Source organism: Geotrypetes seraphini, chromosome 12 (genome assembly GCF_902459505.1).
Source record: "Geotrypetes seraphini chromosome 12, aGeoSer1.1, whole genome shotgun sequence".
Taxonomy (NCBI): domain Eukaryota; kingdom Metazoa; phylum Chordata; class Amphibia; order Gymnophiona; family Dermophiidae; genus Geotrypetes; species Geotrypetes seraphini.
Genome location: NC_047095.1, coordinates 105,732,102 through 105,749,966, shown reverse-complemented (window position 1 = coordinate 105,749,966; position 17,865 = coordinate 105,732,102). Strand labels below are relative to the sequence as shown.

Genomic DNA, 17,865 nt, shown 5'->3' with positions numbered 1-17,865 from the left:
AAAACATTTGAAATTAAGTACAAATCATTCACTCACATATCATTCATAGCATACATCATTCGGGGTCCCAAACATTCATATGTAATATTCATATTTCATTTCTAATCAATTCTGCATTCAAACCTTGTTCATGAAAGATTTTCAGAACCATCTGTTAGATTTTCAGAACCATCTGTTAATATTTAAGCCATGAGGTTTCTCCTATTTCCCCTGGGCATGGTAGTCCACACAAAGAACACTAGCTTTTATAGGCAGGAAACTGAACAAAGACACAGAAGGGACATAGACCGTACACAAAATGGAGTAAATCCAAGAAGAAGATACTTACAGAAAGGCAGAGAACCAAAATGGAGTCATAAGAGTACTTAATACCTCTAGTATGTTATGCATTAGCTGATTTCCTCTATGATTCTGGCTCAATAGCAAAATACATAAAGAGAATATTATTATTCTTTTCCTTAATATTAATCTGTAGTTTGTTTTTCTGGCCTTGGTTACATCCATATTCAGATTTTTATTCACCAACTTTTTGTACGCTTCTATTGGGCATGGCCTTAACTAACATATATGCTTGTATCTAACTAGAGTTACCTAGAACCATATGAAAAGCAGGCATTTTTGTAGGAAAAAACTCCACAAAATACTGCACCATCATGTCCTGCACACTATCCATTCCATTAATGTACCATAGCGCCCCCTAGAGTGCCACTTCACTCATGCACATTTATATTATGTAGGCATTTAAACAACTGTATCACATCTCCCCTCTTCTGCCTTACCTCCAAAGTATACAGATTGAGATCTTTAAGTCTGTCCCCATACGCCTTATCATAAAGACCACACACCATTTCAGTAGCCTTCCTCTGGACTGACTCCATCCTTTTTATACAATATTCTAAATGAGGTCTCACCAGAGTTTTATACAGAGTCTTATACAGAGGCATCAAAACCTTCTTTTTCCTACTGGCCATACCTCTCCCTATGCAACCTAGCATCCTTCTAGCTTTCGCCGTCACCTTTTCAACCTGTTTGGCCACCTTAAGATCATCATATACAATCACATGCAAGTTCCACTCTTCCGTTGTGCATATAAGTTCTTCACTCCCTAAACTGTATTGTTCCCTCTAGTTTTTGCATTTCTTAGCATTAAATTTTAGCTGCCAAATTTCAGACCATTCTTCAAGCTTCACCAAGTCTTTCTTCATGTTATTCACACCATCCAGTGTGTCTACTTTATTGTAGATTTTGGTATCATCTGCAAAAAAGCAAATCTTACCCGACAACCCTTCAGCAATATCATTTATAAAAATGTTAAAAAGAACAGGCCCAAGAACAGAACCTTGAGCCATACCACTGGTAACATCCCTTTCCTCAGAGTGATCTCCATTGATCATTACCCTCTGTCACTTTCCACTCAACCAGTTCCTGACCCAGCCTGTCACTTTGGGACCCATCCCAAGGGCACTCAGTTTATTTATTAGACATCTGTATGGAACACTGTCAAAGGCTTTGCTAAAATCGAAATACACCACATCTAGCGCACATCCTCTATCCAATTCTCTTGTCACCCAGCCAAAGAAACTGATCAGATTTGTCTGACAAGACCTACCTCTTGTGAATCCATGTTACCTCAAGCCCTGTAATCCAACAGATTCTAGAAACTTGGCCATTCTCTGTTTCAAAAGTGTTTCCATTAATTTGCTTACCACAGAGGTCAGACTTACTGGCCTGTAATTCCCTACTTCTTCCTTTCTTCCACTTTTGTGGAGAGGGACCACATCTGACTTTCTCCAGTCCTCCGGTACAACTCCAGACTCTAGAGACTCATTGAAAAGGTCAGTCAGTGGAGCTTCCAGAAATTCCCTAAATTCCTTCAGTATATATACCACTTTAAGTCAAACATTTCATATTTAGGTGCATTTTCTATATAGGTCTAATTTTTTTCAAAAATGTTCTTTCAAGATGTTTACCCTTTGTGCATCTATCTTTTTGACCATTTTTGAAAACAAAACTTCCAAATGAAAAATGAACAAATAAATACTTTGAATGTAGGAGGATTCATCATTTTTTAAAGACTGTCTACACATAAAGGTTCCCAGATACACATCTCACCATTACCCCTTTACAGAGTATGGAGAACCCTCCAAACCTATTCTATCCAACAGAATTCAGTCCTTATAGCCCTTATTCCTTTAAGTATCACCTATATGTCAGTAGAGTAGGATTTTGGTGGGATCACACTTCTACCACAAGTGGGATATGGACTTGGATCCCCTTCTCTGGAGTCCACTTCGCTGACCACCAGGCTACTCCAGAGACATATTTGCAGCTCTTCTAAGACTGGCCAAAACATCTACTACTGTCACATAGATACGTATTACTGTTTCATTCACATATTTGGATGGTTTGATGAGGTCTATCAGTTTGGATACCATGTTGGCACTTAATTGTTATTAAAACAGGTCTAGCAAAAATGTCCAAATTGGACAGTTTGAAAAATGTTTGATTATTTTTGCAAAACAATCAGGTCAAAAGCCCACCCTGGTCCTACCCAAAACATGCTTCTAACTACTGACAGACAGCATAGAAAACATCTAGAACATTGTTTTAAAATTGTGATTTGGAGGTTTTGGTGATTAAAACATTCAAATGAAAGGTTATATGCCATTTTTTTGGGATGTGTTTGTCTTTTGAAATGAGTGTGATTATCTATATTTCCTGTCAGTATAGAGATCCTACTCACCCCCTCCATATTCTACTGAGTAGTTTGGTAAAGAAGACAACCTAATGAGTAAAATTGGCTTAGATTTAAACATAAAAGTAACACTGACTTTGAAAAGTCATAACCCAGTCTCACCTGAAGATTTTTTTTCTCAATCCTCAGACACCTCCACAGTCCAGAGATTTGGACATTTGAAGCCAAATGTCTGAATCAGAAGCATAAAAAAGACTATTTTCAATGCATGAACAGCTATGCGTCATCTATAAATCATCTACTTAGATGTCTAGGTCAACATAATGAACAGACCACCAGCGTATCCAAAGCTATACCCCATTTTCAACCAAAATAAGGCCCAAGTTGGAAACATCCAAATGAAATGCATTTGGACATGGGAGGTATCAGCATTATGATGAACTGGCCCCATAGATATACCAACAGGGCAATGGGGCACCTTAGAGGGCACTGCTTTGAACTTCACATCTCATCATAACCCCCTTAAAAGTTGTGGTGAACATCCCAAAACTTCCCAAAACCCATGATACCCACCTGGCTCACACCCAAATAGCCCTTATAACTACATGTGATACCTATATGACAGTAGAGTAAGATTTTGGTGGGCTAAAACATTCCACCATAAAGGTTGTGGATAAAGTGGCTTATGGGTCTGGGTCCTCTTCTGAATGATTCTTTAGCCTACTTAAGACACCATTGTGATGCTCTAGTAGGCTTTACCATAAGATATGCTGCCATTTTACAGACAGGTATGGACTTTTATAATCAGATGTTTGTGAGGTTGGAGGGGGGGTGTCCACGGGGAGTTTGCAGGGTCAGTAGTTCATTCCACCAGTGTTCATCTGGTCAGTTTGGGTACCTTCTAAGACAGGTATAGCATAAAACATCTAAGTCCCATCAAGGACATCCCAGGAAAGGTTCAGTTATAACTGAGGACATCCAAGTCTAATCCCACCCAAAGTCCACCCAAAGCTTACCCATATTATGCCTCCTAACATGCCTCTTTACTCTCTGGACACACTGTGGGTGAAATTACACAACTGACAAAGGGTATCAGATTTTTTAAGAACATATGCACAATAAAAGAACAAAAATCTATTCATATGATACCAGGAGTTGCACAGGTAGAAGTGAATCACTTGTTTCCTCTTTCCAGAAATACACGGACGAGGGAGAATACAATGAAACTGCTAAGTAGCAAATTTGAAACAAATTGAATACAATATACTGTTCTGTATATTCAGTCAAAGTGCAATTAAACTCTTGAATTCATTGCCAGAGAATGTGGTTAAAGCAGTTAGCTTAGCAGGATTTAAAGAAGATTTGGACTAAATCTATATGCCATTCATTGTTAAGAAGAACTTTTAAAAATCAACTGGAGGGGGGGGGTTTCCCTAAGAAAGCAGTATAAAATCTGTTTTACTATTTTTGTGATCTTACCAGGTACCTAATACCCAAATTGGTCACTGTTGGAAACACAATGCTAGGCTTTAATATATTCAGTATGACCCAATATGGAAACACTTATGTTCGTATCTGCATAAATTGATGCACATCTTATGTGTCCAAATTTTAAAAATAATGCTATCTATGTGACCATTTGTAAAGTTATTTCAATAAAATGTGTCTTCAACCACTTTATTATTGACCATTATAACTCATATTTACTTGAATGTTATAGTCAAATTGTATATAATATCTAAATTAGTTATATTAACAATAAGTGAAAATTAGGATGACCTCAATGAATAATACACTTTATTGGTATAAAATTTAATTCAATTTCTATACTTTTCTCCCAAGAGAGCTCTGAAGTTTACATGGATTTATTTAGGTACCTATGCATTTTTCCCTGTCTGTCCCAGTGTGCTCACAATCTATCTAATGTACCTGGGGCAATAAGTGACTTGCCCAGGGTCAGAAGGAAAAGTGTGGGTTTGAACTCACAACCCCATGGCGCTGAGGCTGTAACTTTAACCACAGCGTCACATACTCAACTTTGACTGTGACACACACACTCAACTTTGACTTGCCCAACAACTGATGCCTGATAACAATGTTTTAATCCATCCTTTGCACAAAAACTAATTATTTCATTCTTTTAGGCATTTCCTACTATTCCTTTCAGGTCTTAGCAGAATCACATAGCACTTAGGGAAAAAGATACAGCCCAAAAGTCCAGCACTGGAGGCCATGATCGCAAATATTTCCACTGCTACCATGTATTTACCCTTGGAGCTCAGGTATGTTGGGATGAAAGAGATCCAGACATTGCAAAACACCAACATGCTGAAGGTGATATACTTGGCCTCATTGAACCTGTCAGGTAGATTTCTAGCTAGGAATGCTACAATGAAGCTGATTCCAGCCAAAATTCCCAGGTAACCTAGAACACAGTAAAATGCAACTATTGACCCTTCATTACATTCAATTAGGATTGTTCCAATTTCTGATCTCTTATTAATATATGGGAATGGGGAAGCAACAAACAACCAGACAAGGCACATAACAGTTTGAATAAGAGAACAGGAAAGGACTATAGACACTGAGACCCTGGAACCCATCCATTTCTGGAGTTTGCTTCCAGGCTTGGTGGCTTGAAAGACCATGACTACAGTGATGGTCTTTGCCAATATGGAGGAGAGAGCAATAGAGAATGTGATCCCAAAGGCAGTCTGTCGGAGAATACAAGTCAATTTATCAGGTTGGCCAATGAATACCATGGAGCAGAGGAAGCAGAGCATGAGAGAGATGAGGAGAATGTAACTGAGGTCCCGGTTGTTGGCTTTCACTATGGGGGTATCTTTGTAATGAATGAAGATCCCCAAAATAATAATATTAATGAGAAATAAGAAAAGACAGATGAAAATCAAAGTTAACCCCAAAGGTTCTTTATAAGTTAGGAAGATTATCAATTTTGGGATGCAGGCATCTCTCTTCTGATTGGGCCATTGGTCATCTGGGCATTTTGTACAGGTGTCCATGTCTGAGAATGAAAATTATTGTCCATTATCTCATAAATAGCATCAGTTATATGACATAAAAGAATGATTTTTCCCATATAGTAAGGAATTTTTCAAAATGGCAGACAGTAGCAAACATTAAACAAGTAATGGATCTAATCTAATCTAATGCTTGGTTTTATATACTGAGCCATCATTCTATAAAAGCTCTACTCGGTTTACAATAATTAACTTAAACAGATAAGAACATTAAAAATAAAAGCAAATTTCAGGAAAATCAATTTTTAAAATGTTTGGCAAATAAAATGTTTTTTTAAAGATTTATGAAAAAATTGAAGTGAGCCAGAACTTCTTAAAAAAGATGGAAGGTCATTCCAAAGTTGTAAAAATTTAAAACTCAAAGATTCACTGAAAATCTTAACTCCTTTAATCCCTTTCCTGGAAGGAAGGGATAATTTAAATTGTTGGTTACCTCTTGAATAAGAGAATCTATAAACATTCCATGATAAAGGAATAAGAGGAGTAAGAATTCCATATAAAATTGTAAAAGCCACACAAGCACACTTAAATTGAACTCTAAAATAAACTGGGAGCCAATGAAGACTCTGAAGCAGCGGAGTCACATGGTCAAATTTACATTTCCTAAAGATCAATTTAGCAGCAGTATTCTGCAGTATCAGGTTTTTGTGATACTGAGGTAGATAACATTACAATAATCTAGGCAAGATAATATAATTGATTGAACTAAAATAGAGAAGTGACAATGATAGAAAAGATGTCTAACCTTCCTCAGCATACGTAGACTAAAAAAGCATTTCTTAACCACAGAATTAATTTGATCTTTAAAAGAAAAAGAGGAGTCAAAAAAGACTCCCAGAATCTTAGCAGAAAACTCAATTTGTAGAGAGGATCCAGAGACCAAGGCTACCGAAAGAGGAAGAGAGTCCAATTTTGGGCCTAACCATAGTAATTTAGTTTTGGTAGTGTTAAGCTTCATCCGGGCAGACTGAGCCTAGGCTTGAAGTTTAGAGATACAAATATTTACTTTAGATACTAGATCAGTAGCATCCAGATCTATCTCAATCAGTATGAACATATCATCCGCATAAGTAAACAGAGTTTCCCAAGTTGATAGCTTAAAGATATTCAAAGTAGTCATATAAAGATTAAATAAGATTGGGGAGAGTGGGGAACCCTTAGGAATCCCGCAAGAAGGCTGCCAAGAATCAGAAATATTACCTTCAAAGTTCACTGAATAGGAATGATACAGAAAAAATTTGGAAAACCAATCCAAAAATGCCTGATGGAGTCCTATATCTGAAAGTAACTGAAGAAGAATATCATGATGGATTACATTGAACGCTGCAGATATATCAAACTGAAGTAGGATTGAACATTTATTTTGGAGGCAAATTTGTTGAATTTTTGAAAGAAGAGAAATCAATGGATGATGTGCTCACTGCAAATCAACCCATGCATTATCTCTTAGCAGTACTTGCAGCTGCTGAAATGTAAGCTTTTCAAGGATTCCATACATCAACAATATAGGTCACAGGTGTCAAAGTCGGTCCTCGAGGGCCGGAATCCAGTCGGGTTTTCAGGATTTCCCCAATGAATATGCATGAGATCTATGTGCATGCACTGCTTTCAATGCATATTCATTGCGGAAATCCTGAAAACCCGACTGGATTACGGCCCTCGAGGAGGGACTTTGACACCCCTGATATAGGTGGTTGCAGTTGAAGCAGGCTATTCAGAGTGGGTTCCCTGAATGGAAGAATTTAAAAACTTATTTTATCTTGCAAATCCTTTGCTACCAAACTGATCTAGTAGGACATCAGGCTACCCAGTGGTACAAATTGATTTCTGGATTTTTGAATAAAAAGCCAAAAAATAGGTTTAGAGACATCTGGAGCATCAAGATAAAACAGTATATTTCTGTGTCTCGTTGGCCACAAATTTGGACTTGGAGATTGAAATGCACAGCATCAGCATCTATGAGACAAACATGGTTATTTTTGTTGCATATGATTTTCTGGACCCCCAGTTTGGTTAAATAGAATAGATAGTTCTAAGTCTAATAGATGCTGTCATTGTCATATTGATATAGGGACTTTGGACCATCTGTTATATTTTTGTCCTTATATATATATATATTTTGGAAGTCAATCTGGGGACAGATAAATCTAATTTTGGATTTAAATGTTCCAATATCATATGAGGCTTTTGAAGTAAATGCTGCTTTGTTTACCTCATTGGAATAACTACAAGACAGCATTGTATCTTCCAAAACAGACAATATTCATTTATTGTTAGTATAAAAACTTACAGTATTACAGCAGCAGAGACATATCAGAAAAATATATTGTCAGTTCAGAATATGCAATAGAGAGAAGAACTTGCACCCATATGCTTAGCAGGGGGCTAGCAGATCCCAGTAGCATAAGTAAGTGAATCTCTCTGGCTTTACCTAGAATGCACGTGTTTTTTATACAGAGCAATTCTTCCTTTGTTCCAAAAAAAGTCCATCCCCGAATTCTGGTTATGTAATTCCCTATTGGTACATAAAATAATGTATATCTAACTCCTCCTCTCAGTCCACGCCTCTCTCACCTCCACCCCCCCTCCCCAGTAGGGGGGGGGCCTTGCAGAAACAGAGAACTCTTGGTGAACTTTCTTTCTCCAGCGCTGAGATATGTAGATGCTTATTAGTGGTTTTACAATTCTGTGCATCTTCGGTATGGTGTCCTTGTATGCTGAAAGTTGGCAAAGGTGACCTTTCGACAATCTAGCTGCTTGGTTCTCATAACTTGGTTCAGAGACAGGGAGCAAATGTTTTGGTACCAAGTTCTCTCATCTCGCTACACCCACATCGTCCTGCAGGGATCCTTGCTCATTATAAAAGTTTTATGGCTTTCCAGGTGCCTGGCATATGAAGTCATACAGCACTGATAACAGTTCAGCAGAACCTTGGAAAAATATCCTCCCAGCAGGGAATGGAGACAAAAACGTTAGCATTGCAAAGGCTGCAGGTGTTTACAGACAGCAAGGTACAGGCTGGGCCTGGCTATGGGAAAATATAGGTCTGTAGTGTCCAGCATACACAAGTGAGGCCAGTATGTCCAGTTGAATCATCTGTATGTCCAGGTTATCCATGTCACTATAATTTGTGGAACGATATTACATGTGAAACCCACTCTAGATAAATATGAGTCATCTATTTATGATCATGACAGGAATAGCCATTCAATTGATCACGAGTAACTGGAAAAACCATGACAGAATAAGTTACACTTTTTGGTGGGTGAATGTGTGCACTACATACAGATATGAAAGAATTAATGTGGAATGTAGGGGATTTAGTAGTGTATTTAATAAAGTTTGGAGTCCATTGACTAAATTTGTGAAAATATAATAATGTATATTTATTTTATCTTTCCTTAGGTTCATTTACCTTTACACATCCATGGGGGTTGGGGGGTTGGGGGGGAGGGGAGTAAATATTGATTGTGACATTTGGGTAATTTTATTCTTCATTTATATTATATATTATGTTATATTATGTTACTGTTATATGTAAGAAATTGAAAATCTTGAATGATATATATGTTACCTATACAGGTATTAGTGTAATGTATGTATTACCTACTGTTTTATATTAAAAATCAATAAAGATTTTTTAAAAAAAGGATTCCATACATCTTATGCAATAGTGGTATGATTAGTTTTGCTACTGGCATCTAGGTCGTATGTTTAAATTAGACTTGGAGAGGCATTTTCAATAGTTCATCTAAGGCCAATTTTGTACGTCCTAACAATTGCATCCAAAACTCGGATGGACAAAATGTCCATTTCTAAACTGCTGAATGTCTTTTTTTTATGGACCAACTTGACTTCTTGCTCCCTCAGTGTGCCAATCTTTTTTAGCCATTTTTGACCAACAGGACATCCAAATAATAGATGCACAGAAAAAGCCATTTAGAGGTAGGAGGGGCCAGCATTGTTAGCAGACTAGCCACACAGACATGCCAACAGAACAGTGGGGCACCTTAGATGCACTGCTGTGAACTTCATATGAAGGGTGCCAGATGTACATTACATTACATTAGTGACTTCTATTCCACCAATACCTTGCAGTTCTGGGTGGATTACAGAAGAAGATAACTGGACATTTCCAGGAGAATTACAAATTAGGGTGCTGTTTACATGGTTGAGACTGCTGGGAAATTTACAACAGTGGGGATAGTTATAGAGATGTGTTAGGATTTCTTGATAAATTTTTTGAATAAAAGGTTTTTGATTTCTTTTCGAAATGATTTGTAGGCAGTCATTGTCAGCATGTTGGAGAGGAGGTGATCAAGTTTTGCTGTTTCTTTTGCTAGTAGGTTGTCATACATCTTCTTGCACTGTGTACCTTTGATTGGGGGATGGGTAAATGGGGGCTGAGTTCTCCTTTGTCTGGTTGATTTGTTCTAGTTTAGGCAATTGATTAGATAGGTGGGGGCAGTGCCATTCATTACTTTGAATAATAGACAGTAGAATTTGAATAGAATTTGCTCTTGTATAGGTAGCCAGTATGAGTCTAGGTATGCGGTGGTGATATGGTCATATTTGCTTAGTGAGTAGATCAGTCTGAGGGCTATGTTTTGTGCTGTCTGCAATTGTTTTATCATGCTTGAAGGGCATAGCAGGTAGAGAATGTTGCAGTAGTCCAAGAGTCCCAGGACTAGGGATTGGACTATGAGCCTGTATTGCTCTTTGTCAAAAAATTTTCATATTTTTCACAGGTTGTGCATGACTATAAAGGCTTTATGGATGGTCTTGTTGATTTGAACTTGCATGGAGCAGCATCTATTTATCATCACATCCGAGGAGTTTTAGGGTGGACTGTATTGGGTACTTGGTAGCATTTATTTCTAATTCTGTTTTGTCCTTTTCTAGTAACAGCTTTAATTTGTGGTCTATCACCCATTTTTCCACAGCTTCTACTGGGTTTTTTTCAGTTTTTCTATTGAAGTGGGGCTGGTGGGTCGAAGGGTAAGTGAATGGTGATATCATCTGCGTAGCTGAATGATGTTACATGTAGACATAATCAGGCTCGAGGAATGGGCATCGACATGGCAGATGAGATTCAACGTGGATAAATGTAAAGTAATGCATGTCGGTAAGAAAAATCTCAGGCAAGAGTACAGGATGTCCGGGGCGGCACTTGGAGAGACCTCCCAGGAAAGGGACTTGGGAGTTCTGATTGACAAGTCAATGAAGCCGTTCACACAATGTGCGGCGGCAGCAAAAAAGGCGAACAGAATGCTAGGAATGATTAAGAAGGGGATCACGAACAGCTTGGAAAAGGTTATCATGCCTCTGTACTGGGCCATGGTGTGCCCTCACCTGGAGTACTGCATCCAGCACTGGTCGAAAGGGTTCAGAGAAGAGCGATTAAGATGGTTAAGGAGTTGGAGGAGCTGCTGTACGGTGACATATTAGAGAAACTGGGCCTCTTCTTCCTTGAACAGAGGAGATTTAGAGGGGACATGATTGAAACATTCAAAATACTGAAGGGGGGGAGTTGTTTTTGCCTTATCTGAGGATGCCGAGGATCATGTCGCTGCCCCGACCAGCCCTCTGCAGCAGCGGCGCTTTGAACTTGTTTGCTCAGACAACCTTGAAGACAGACCCCTGATATCACAGGGTCGGTCTTCCATGCCTCTGTTCTTCCCCATAAAACACTGCCTGCTGCCGCGGAGAGACCGGGAGTTGTTTTTGCCTTATCTGAGGACGCCGAGGATCGTGTCACTGCCCTGACCAGCCCTCTGCAGCAGCGGCACTTTGAACTTGTTTGCTCAGGCAATCTTGAAGACGGACCCCTGACGTCACTGGGTCCGTCTTCCGTGCCTCTGTTCTTCCCCATAAAACACTGCCTGCTGCCGCGGAGAGACCGGGAGTTGTTTTTGCCTTATCTGAGGATGCCGAGGATCGTGTCGCTGCCCCGACCAGCCCTCTGCAGCAGTGGCGCTTTGAACTTGTTTGCTCAGGTAACATTGAAGACGGACCCCTGACATCACTGGGTCCGTCTTCCGTGCCTCTGTTCTTCACCATAAAACACTGCCTGCTGCCGCGGAGAGACCAGGAGTTGTTTTTGCCTTATCTGAGGACGCCGAGGATCGTGTCGCTGCCCCGACCAGCCCTCTGCAGCAGTGGCGCTTTGAACTTGTTTGTTCAGGCAATCTTGAAGACGGACCCCTGATGTCACCGGGTCCGTCTTCTGTGCCTCTGTTCTTCCCCATAAAACACTGCCTGCTGCTGCGGAGGCGGCCACAGGAGTGCAGCTGCAGGGCGTGGCCAAAGGGGCATGCCCGAAGGGGCAGGTCACGCCCCTTGGGAGCCCCTTGGAGTACTGTGGAGCACCGTGGAGCTGTGGAGCAGGATACCAGGTCGTATAAGTTAATTGATCATGGGGAAAAGGAAAGTCAAATCTAAAAGTTCGACACCTGTTGTTTTAGGTCCTATGGATAGACACTTGACTTTTTCCCTAGACTCTCCAGTACAAAATATATCTGATTTGAATTCTCCCACATCCAGAGCATCGATGAGTCCCCTATAAAGGACACCTCCCCTTCATCCAGTATCCGGTGCAAGTGGGAATATAACTCCCACTATTTCCACAGGTCCTGTGGTATCATCCACTTCAGCAAGTAAATTGATTTTTACTGATATACCTAAACCACTTGAGTTTACTAGTGTAGTGGATAAACAACCACTAGACGTGGAAAAACAGGATATCACTTTAAAGGACTTATGGTTAGGTATTTCTAAAGTTGAGGGGTTTCTCAGAGAATCAATGAAACAAACATCTGATTACTCACAGTCTGTGGTTCAAAAATTTGAGAATGTGGATGCCAATTTAAATTGTCTGGAAACTAGATTAGGTGTGATTGAAACTCAAAGTAACACATTGCATGCTGTTTCACTATCTGCTGTAAAAGATTCTATGTCATTGCATTTAAAAATGGAAATGTTAGAAAATATGCATCGGGGAAAGAATCTCCGCTTGGTTAATTTCCCAGTGACTCATTTGTTATTACCAGAAATATTATTAAGAAAATATTTTAAGGAAATACTGGGATTACCCAATGCAGATAGTTTTCCAATAAATAATTATCATATTCCCCAGAAGAAAAAGGAAACTGTACAGGATGTGGACCTTCTGGTAACTGAAGATGTTAATTTGACAGAGTTTTTAGAAGATTCTCAAGATGTTATTCAGACTAGGTCCACAATGATTCTAACATTCGTGAGTGAGACAGATAAAATGTTGTTAATGAAACTTTACTTTAAAAATAGACTGACCAAGTTCTATGGGGATTTGGTTAGTATGTTTCCTGATGTCTCAAGAGCTACCCAACTTAGAAGAAAAGAATTTTTGAGATTGAGAACTAGAGTACTGGCACTTGAGGCATCATTTTATTTGAAGTTTCCTTGTAAATATTTGGTTAAGACACAAGATAAAGAATTTGTCTTTTGGGATCCCATTCAATTGCAACAATTTTTGGTAGCTCGTGAACAGAAATGAGATTTCTCTTCTTTTCTTTTTCATTCTTTGATGAGAAATTAGGATAGGAATGTCCAAATATCCTAAATTAGTTGGGAATGATTTGGGTTCATTAGAACTCAACCCATTTCTTTGTTTTCCTTTAAAAATTTAGTTGGTAAATAAGCAATATGCTCCCCTTTTAGTGGGCTTGTAAAGGATTGTTTTTGTATTGTTTGTTGTATTGAAATTTATGTGGAAACCTTTTTTTCCTTGATATCTGTATTATATTGTAAATGTATTAAACTCAAATAAAAAAAAAATACTGAAGGGGATAGACTTAGTAGATAAAGACAGGTTGTTCACCCTCTCCAAGGTAGGGAGAACGAGAGGGCACTCTTTAAAGTTGAAAGGGGATAGATTCCGTACAAACGTAAGGAAGTTCTTCTTCACCCAGAGAGTGGTGGAAAACTGGAATGCTCTCCCAGAGGCTATCATAGGAGAAAACACCCTCCAGGGATTCAAGACAAACATAGTAACATACATAGTAACATAGTAACATAGTAGATGACGGCAGATAAAGACCCGAATGGTCCATCCAGTCTGCCCAACCTGATTCAATTTAAAAATTTTTTTTTTTCTTCTTAGCTATTTCTGGGCGAGAATCCAAAGCTTTACCCGGTACTGTGCTTGGGTTCCAACTGCCGAAATCTCTGTTAAGACTTACTCCAGCCCATCTACACCCTCCCAGCCATTGAAGCCCTCCCCTGCCCATCCTCCTCCAAACGGCCATACACAGACACAGACCGTACAAGTCTGCCCAGTAACTGGCCTAGTTCAATCTTTAATATTATTTTCTGATTCTAAATCTTCTGTGTTCATCCCACGCTTCTTTGAACTCAGTCACAGTTTTACTCTCCACCACCTCTCCCGGGAGCGCATTCCAGGCATCCACCACCCTCTCCGTAAAGTAGAATTTCCTAACATTGCCCCTGAATCTACCACCCCTCAACCTCAAATTATGTCCTCTGGTTTTACCATTTTCCTTTCTCTGGAAAAGATTTTGTTCTACGTTAATACCCTTTAAGTATTTGAACGTCTGAATCATATCTCCCCTGTCTCTCCTTTCCTCTAGGGTATACATATTCAGGGCTTCCAGTCTCTCCTCATATGTCTTCTGGTGAAAGCCTCCTATCATTTTCGTCGCCCTCCTCTGGACCGCCTCAAGTCTTCTTACGTCTTTCGCCAGATACGGTCTCCAAAACTGAACACAATACTCCAAGTGGGGCCTCACCAATGACCTGTACAGGGGCATCAACACCTTCTTTCTTCTACTGACTACGCCTCTCTTTATACAGCCCAGAATCCTTCTGGCAGCAGCCACTGCCTTGTCACACTGTTTTTTCGCCTTTAGATCTTCGGACACTATCACCCCGAGGTCCCTCTCCCCGTCCGTGCATATCAGCTTCTCTCCTCCCAGCATATACGGTTCCTTCCTATTATTAATCCCCAAATGCATTACTCTGCATTTCTTTGCATTGAATTTTAGTTGCCAGGCAAGTTAGACAAGTTCCTACTGAACAAGGACGTATGCTGGTAAAGCTAGTCTCAGTTAGGGCACTGGTCTTTGACCAAAAGGGCCGCCGCATGAGCGGACTGCTGGGCGCGATTGACCACTGATCTGACCTAGCAGCGGCATCTCTTATGTTCTTATGTTCTAGGTTATCTAGACTGGTCCCAAGGGAGGCTATAAAGAGGTTGAATAGCGTTGGAGATAGTGTTGACCCTTGGGAAACACCACAGGGGTATACCAGGAATCTGATTTAAGATTGTTTGTCTTGACTCTGTATGATCTTGATTTAAGGAATTCTTGGAACCAGGTGTGTACTCTGCCTGAGATCCCTATGGCTTCTAGTATTTGTAGTAGTATGGTATGGTCTACCAGGTCAAATGCTGCAGAGAGATCAAGTTGAATTATCAACATCCTTCTGCCTTTGCTTAGCTGCTGTTGGGCTGTGTCTAGGAGGATTCCTAGTAGTGTCTCCGTGCTGTGGTTGGTTCTGAACCTAGATTATGAGGGGTGAAGTAGGTTGTGATCTTCCATGTAGTTTGTGAGGTATTGTGCAACTAGGCCTTCTATTAGTTTAACGTATATTGGTATTGAGGTGATGAGTCTGTAGTTGGAGGGGAGATCTATTTAGCTTTTTTGGTCTTTCATAATTGGGGTGATTATGATCTCACCAAGGTCCTGTGGGAATTGACCTTCCGTGAGTTTGTACCCATTGCATGAGGTGAGCTCTAAATTTGGGGGAGGCTGTTTTTATCAGATATGTGGGGCAGTTGTTCAGGTCACTGCTGCTTGACAGTATTTTTTATAGAGTCGGTTCATGTCAGGCCACTGTACAGATGGGAAGTCGGTCCAGGTCCTGTCTTCTGCAATGGCTTCTCTTGTTGCAGGGTATATTCTTATCTCATCAAGGAGGCTTGGGATGTTGTTGAAGGTGGTCCTAATGGTAGTGATCTTGTATGGTGAGCCCTCTTAAATACCCCCAACCTATCATCCCCACCTGTTTATCACCCTAATAGCTCTTAGGGCTACAGGTGTCCCCTATATGGTAGTAGAATAGGGTTTTGGTGGGCTCATAGAGTGGTATATGGGCTTAGGTCCTCCTCTCAGTGGTTCACTACCTGACCCACCAGACTACTCCAGACAAATGCTTCCTGCTCTACTAGGACTTCCTATATCAGGCACTGCTGTTATAGATACAGGTATGTACTGTTTCTTTCAGATCTTTGGAGAATGGGAGTCAGTGACCAGTGGGGAAGTGTAGGGAAGTGGTCGGATGGTCAGTTTGGGTACCCTTTTGGTCCTTATGTGGATTTAAAACAAATCTAGCTCTAGATGTCCAAACGGCATTGTGGTGACATGGGAAAGGTGAAATGTTTGATTAGCTGGGTTAACAATTAGATGTCTTGTGGCAATAAAGTCTGCCCAAAATATACCTCCATCATGCTTTGCTGCTGTGTAATTTAATTGCTATAATTAGCTTTAGGCAGCATAGTAATTGATTGTATTGTTTAAAACCAATGGAAAACTCATTTTAAAAAGTAGGTTCCGGAAGGTGTCTACAATTTAGGCACCATTAACATATGTACAGCAGTATAACTAATGGTGTCTGAGTGGGTGTGGTTATGGGTAGACAGGACTTAGGCACCATTTGGCATGATTGACTATAGAATTAGATGCCTATAATATAAAACATTAGCCTACATTGATGGCATCTACATTTTTTCTTAAGCGTCATTGGCAGTGATTATGTTAAGGGTTTCTATGCCTGACTGACATGTGGCCGGCATCCATTTTTGTAGACGCTGCCAATTTCGGTGTTGCTTACGGAAATCAACCCAGAAAGCTTAGCAGGAAGGCTAGGAAGCAAGTTTTGAAAATGATGATTTGGAAATGTTGACGTCCAAATTGCCACTTTAGGATATTATTTGAACAGCTCTGTGTTTTGAAAATGAGCCCCATATGATACTCCACTAGGACATATAAGCACCCATTTTACATACCAATGAGATCATAATTCAGATGTCCAGATCAGGAGGTGCTTAATTCTGAAGGTGTTTTACAAAACCATAGAAACTAGGAGAAACAAAATTGGTACAAAGTCAAAAAATAAAAACAAAAAACATAAATAGGAATAGGAATAGGAATTGCAAGAAATGTAAAAAAAACCATAGGGGTCCTTTTACTAAGATGCGCTAACTGATTTAGTGTGCGCTAACTGATTTAGTGTGTGCTAATTGATTTAGTACATACCAACGATTAGCAGGTGCTAAATGCTAAAGTATCCATAGAATATAATGGGTGCATTAGCATTAACGCCCGCTAATCATTAGCACACACTAAGGGGTCCTTTTATCAAGCTGCGGTAGGGGGCTAATGTGCTTAATACCACGTGTTAAACCACCTGCCGCGTTAGACGCTAACACCCACATTGAGCAGGCATAAGTTTTTTAGCCGGCCGCTGGGGATAGCGTGTGATGAAATGTCCGACGTGCTAACCCCGCTAGCGCAGCTTGATAAAAGAACCCCTAAATTGATTAGCAAGCGCTAAATTGGCTAGAGCACCTTAGTAAAAGAGGAGGTAAGTTAGGCACCTAGATTGGCTAAGCGAGCCGGACTAGGCACCTAACTTTGAGGTACTGTTAATAGAATCTGGGCCTTGATTTTTAAATTGACCTACATCTGACTGAAGTTTTTTTCTCCCCACATTTTTTGTATTGCTAACCCTATATTTTTTTTTTATATTGTTGGCTGTTTCATTATTTTCCTTGATGTTGGTGATATAAAGAAGGATGAGTGCATGCTTATTTGTTGTCTTATTTTGGGTTTTCAAAAAAGGCTAAGAGCTCCTTTTACAAAGGTGCGCTAGCGTTTTTAGTGCACCCACCAAATTAGTGTACACTATAGCACACGCTACCGTAAAACTACCACCTGATCAAGAGGAGGCGGTAGCGGCTAGCGCGTGTGGCATTTTAGTGCGTGCTATTCCGCGCGTTAAGGCCCTAATGCATCTTTGTAAAAGGAGCCCTAAATGTAAGTATGATAGTGAATAAACAGTGCCGAAGAGCTT

The 17,865-nt window shown here is 39.9% G+C and overlaps 1 protein-coding gene across 1 annotated transcript in view; it reads right to left on the bottom strand.

Moving 5' to 3' along the window:
* Positions 1-4,003: 4,003 nt before the first annotated feature.
* LOC117346236 (vomeronasal type-2 receptor 26-like) overlaps positions 4,004-17,865 on the bottom strand; it is a 40,047-nt gene continuing 26,185 nt past the window's right edge. The window contains exons 7-8 of the mRNA XM_033915641.1: positions 4,833-5,720; positions 4,004-4,023 (exon numbers count right to left, since the gene is read on the bottom strand). Of these exons, the coding sequence (XP_033771532.1) occupies positions 4,004-4,023; positions 4,833-5,720 (908 nt within the window). The remainder of the gene's footprint in view (positions 4,024-4,832; positions 5,721-17,865) is intronic.